The sequence below is a fragment of the Pseudochaenichthys georgianus genome, unplaced genomic scaffold (assembly GCF_902827115.2).
Source record: "Pseudochaenichthys georgianus unplaced genomic scaffold, fPseGeo1.2 scaffold_1204_arrow_ctg1, whole genome shotgun sequence".
In the NCBI taxonomy this organism is placed as follows: Eukaryota; Metazoa; Chordata; class Actinopteri; order Perciformes; family Channichthyidae; genus Pseudochaenichthys; species Pseudochaenichthys georgianus.
This window is the reverse complement of record NW_027262136.1, coordinates 37,501-42,278: the sequence shown is the minus strand read 5'-3', so window position 1 is coordinate 42,278 and position 4,778 is coordinate 37,501. Positions and strand designations below refer to the sequence as shown.

The following is a 4,778-nucleotide window of genomic DNA, read 5'->3' as shown; positions in this document are numbered from 1 at the left end:
CATGTCTCTTCTACATCAACATGTGTCCCCTCTTCTTCATGTCTCTTCTACATCAACATGTGTCCCCTCTTCTTCATCTCTCTTCTACATCAACATGTGTCCCTTCTTCTCCATGTCTCCTTTACATCAACACGTGTCCCCTCTTCTTCACGTCTCTTCTACATCAACACGTGTCCCCTCTTCTCCATGTCTCTTCTACATCAACATGTGTCCCCTCTTCTCCATGTCTCTTCTACATCAACATGTGTCCCCTCTTCTCCATGTCTCTTCCACATCAACATGTGTCCCCTCTTCTTCATGTCTCTTCTACATCAACATGTGTCCCCTCTTCTTCATGTCTCTTCTACATCAACATGTGTCCCCTCTTCTTCATGTCTCTTCTACATCAACATGTGTCCCCTCTTCTCCATGTCTCTTCTACATCAACATGTGTCCCCTCTTCTTCATGTCTCTTCTACATCAACATGTGTCCCCTCTTCTTCATGTCTCTTCTACATCAACATGTGTCCCCTCTTCTTCATGTCTCTCCTACATCAACATGTGTCCCCTCTTCCTCATGTCTCTTCCACATCAACATGTGTCCCCTCTTCTTCATGTCTCCTCTACATCAACATGTGTCCCCTCTTCCTCATGCCTCTTCTACATCAACATGTGTCCCCTCTTCTCCATGTCTCTTCTACATCAACATGTGTCCCCTCTTCTTCATGTCTCTTCTACATCAACATGTGTCCCCTCTTCTTCATGTCTCTTCTACATCAACATGTGTCCCCTCTTCTTCATGTCTCTTCTACATCAACATGTGTCCCCTCTTCTCCACGTCTCTTCTACATCAACATGTGTCCCCTCTTGTCCATGTCTCTTCTTCATCAACATGTGTCCCCTCTTCTCCATGTCTCTTCTACATCAACATGTGTCCCCTCTTCTCCACGTCTCTTCTACATCAACATGTGTCCCCTCTTGTCCATGTCTCTTCTTCATCAACATGTGTCCCCTCTTCTCCATGTCTCTTCTACATCAACATGTGTCCCCTCTTCTTCATGTCTCTTCTACATCAACATGTGTCCCCTCTTCTTCATGTCTCTTCTACATCAACATGTGTCCCCTCTTCTCCACGTCTCTTCTACATCAACATGTGTCCCCTCTTGTCCATGTCTCTTCTTCATCAACATGTGTCCCCTCTTCTTCATGTCTCTTCTACATCAACATGTGTCCCCTCTTCTTCATGTCTCTTCTACATCAACATGTGTCCCCTCTTCTTCATCTCTCTTCTACATCAACATGTGTCCCTTCTTCTCCATGTCTCCTTTACATCAACATGTGTCCCTCTTCTTCATGTCTCTTCTACATCAACATGTGTCCCCTCTTCTCCATGTCTCTTCTACATCAACATGTGTCCCCTCTTCTCCATGTCTCTTCTACATCAACATGTGTCCCCTCTTCTCCATGTCTCTTCCTACATCAACATGTGTCCCCTCTTCTTCATGTCTCTTCTACATCAACATGTGTCCCCTCTTCTTCATGTCTCTTCTACATCAACATGTGTCCCCTCTTCTTCATGTCTCTTCTACATCAACATGTGTCCCCTCTTCTCCATGTCTCTTCTACATCAACATGTGTCCCCTCTTCTTCATGTCTCTTCTACATCAACATGTGTCCCCTCTTCTTCATGTCTCTTCTACATCAACATGTGTCCCCTCTTCTTCATGTCTCTTCCTACATCAACATGTGTCCCCTCTTCCTCATGTCTCTTCCACATCAACATGTGTCCCCTCTTCTTCATGTCTCCTCTACATCAACATGTGTCCCCTCTTCTCTCATGTCTCTTCTACATCAACATGTGTCCCCTCTTCTCCATGTCTCTTCTACATCAACATGTGTCCCCTCTTCTTCATGTCTCTTCTACATCAACATGTGTCCCTCTTCTTCATGTCTCTTCTACATCAACATGTGTCCCCTCTTCTTCATGTCTCTTCTACATCAACATGTGTCCCCTCTTCTCCACGTCTCTTCTACATCAACATGTGTCCCCTCTTGTCCATGTCTCTTCTTCATCAACATGTGTCCCCTCTTCTTCATGTCTCTTCTACATCAACATGTGTCCCCTCTTCTTCATGTCTCTTCTACATCAACATGTGTCCCCTCTTCTCCACGTCTCTTCTACATCAACATGTGTCCCCTCTTGTCCATGTCTCTTCTTCATCAACATGTGTCCCCTCTTCTCCATGTCTCTTCTACATCAACATGTGTCCCCTCTTCTCCATGTCTCTTCTACAGTTTTTATTGCACTTTTTACTCGGAATATTTCATTTAAATTTCATTTTTTACAAGTTAAAGTAAAATATGGAATAAAGTCTAAAACGATACGGCAGAGTATTCCTACAGTAACCGTGTGTCCCGCTCTTCAGCTCTCACCCTCGTATCGCACGTTGAAGCCCGTGGTGTGGTTCGGCTGCTCCGTGATGAACTGGATTCTGACCGCCGGGCCCTCGCTGATGACGCCCTCAAACGGGATCTGACCCCCCCGCCCGGAGTCAAACAGAACCACGGACCCAGCGTCCAGACCGGACCACAGAACCAGCCTGGGGGGGGGGGTCAGATTTACTCAATGCACGTGCAAAATAAAGGTAGGTAATATCTTCACAGAGTAAATAATAATAATATCATACATTTAATTTAATTTATCGGATTCTGATTGTTGTCATTTTATTTTATTTTAAATGATGTAAATAATATTAATATATTAGTAATAATGTTTAGGTTTGGAGAGAGAGCTTTTCTCATTAATTTCCCCCCCCCCCCCCCCACCTGTCAGTGGGCCCCAGGGCGAGCTTCTCCAGGTGGAGGTGCAACCTCTGGTCCTTGGGAGCCTCCAGGGCCCAGGAGCAGGAGCGGTCCTGGGGGGCGTTGGGTCCGTGGTGAGGGGAGGGGGAGAGGACCCGGCCCACTGAGGCGTTCTTCACCGACCCCCCACAGAGCGCTGAGGACAGGAGGGGAAAGCACAGAAATCAAGAGTCCTCCGATATAAAGACACACCTTTACGTAAAGTTTAATAATACATTAAATTAAATATTTCAAGAAAGCACTCAAATAAAAAGTCGTATGTTATCTTTTCCTGAATGTTGTTCGTCTCTTGTATTTTTGATGTACCAACCCAGTCTCACGGCATTTCGTGTTATCGTCACGAAATGAATAATCTATTGATAAACGATTTTTGTATTTCTTTTGTTGTTAAAAGCAATGTATTTCTATCGGTCGTGTGTTTCGTGCCTGCTCCACGTCTCTTTGTCCGGGCGGGTCCAGAAGCTGCGTGGTTCATAAAAACATGTTGTACTCAATATCCTACCCTAAGCCTGACGGCCCGTCCACACTACAGGCATCAAAACATCTGAAGCTGGGCGTGTCTGAAGCTTGGCGATTTTTTGCGAGAGACGCGACCAACAACCAATCAGGAATCTCCCGCCCCGACATACAAAGCAATATCGATGTTAAAACGAAGTAAACTGGATATAAACTCCCCAAACAGGCGAAACCCTACCAGTTCCACCCACTGCCTCTGCCCCCTCCCTCCATGCCTGGCTCCTCCGGTTTGTATCCCGGTAAATAGTCCGGTCGGAAAGAACCGGGTGATTTGCTACCGCCATTTCTCGTTTGGAATATGAGGAAATGAACTTTTGATTGGCTAGCGCTTGTACTGTCAGATTTGCATAAACGGGATTTGATTGGCTGATGCCAGCTTCGAAAGCATCGGGAGCATCAAAAGTTGCTCAACTTTTGATGCTCCCGATGCAAAGCCACGCTCCGCTACCCACAATGCAGTTCGGCGAAGATTCAAGTGAATGGGCGAAGCGTTGAAAGCATTGTTCGATGCCTGTAGTGTAGACGGGCCGTAACCCTATCCCTTTTATTTTAAATTGTATAATGTCGGCGTTTTTTTGCCGTCCGCCAGGAAAAGAAATCGCTCAGAGCCTCAGAATACTGACACCTGTATCTTCTGTCATCTGTTTTTCGAAAATGCGAAAATCTTGTTGGTGAGCACGAATCAATAGATTACATTCGTGACTATACCACGAAATGCCGTGAGTCTGTTGGTATAACTGCACAGGTCACTCACCCCTGCAGAGCGGCACCTTCCCGCTCCACACCGGCAGCGACGCGTTCAGGCAGGTGAGCTGCGGCGCCCCCTGCAGGTTGTACCCCATGTTGCAGTGGAACCGAGCCACTCCTCCGGGAAGCAGGTCGAGCACCGACACCTCCCCGAAGTGAGGCCTCTTCGGCAGGGAGCAACTCAGCCGGAAGACTGGAGGGCAGACGGGGGAGAGTCAGACGGGGGAGAGTCAGACGGGGGAGAGTCAGACGGGGGAGAGTCAGACGAGGGAGAGTCAGACGGGGGAGAGTCAGACGGGGGAGAGTCAGACGGGGGAGAGTCAGACGAGGGAGAGTCAGACGGGGGAGAGTCAGACGGGGGAGAGTCAGACGGGGGAGAGTCAGACGGGGGAGAGTCAGACGAGGGAGAGTCAGACGAGGGAGAGTCAGACGGGGGAGAGTCAGACGGGAAGAGGGTCCGGTCCGGAGGCTCAGAACAGGATCTCTGTGTGACAGCCAGGTCAAACTGTTTGACCTTGACACCAGAGATAGGTGAAGAGTCCTTCTTCCTGTTCTTCGACTGTTTCCTCGTCACAGCTTTTCTAATTGATGTAACTCCTTCTCTTTTTATTCCAGCTGCTGGTCATTAATGTGTGGGTCTAAGGACAGTGGGTCTAAGGACAGAGGGTCTAAGG

General features: G+C 47.7%; 1 protein-coding gene across 1 annotated transcript in view; it reads right to left on the bottom strand.

Moving 5' to 3' along the window:
- Nucleotides 1-2,412: 2,412 nt before the first annotated feature.
- LOC117440787 (seizure 6-like protein) overlaps nt 2,413-4,778 on the bottom strand; it is a gene marked incomplete at its 3' end in the record, with an annotated part of 20,829 nt that continues 18,463 nt past the window's right edge. The window contains exons 5-7 of the mRNA XM_034077023.2: nt 4,112-4,297; nt 2,806-2,977; nt 2,413-2,579 (exon numbers count right to left, since the gene is read on the bottom strand). Coding sequence (XP_033932914.2) covers nt 2,413-2,579; nt 2,806-2,977; nt 4,112-4,297 — 525 coding nt within the window. The remainder of the gene's footprint in view (nt 2,580-2,805; nt 2,978-4,111; nt 4,298-4,778) is intronic.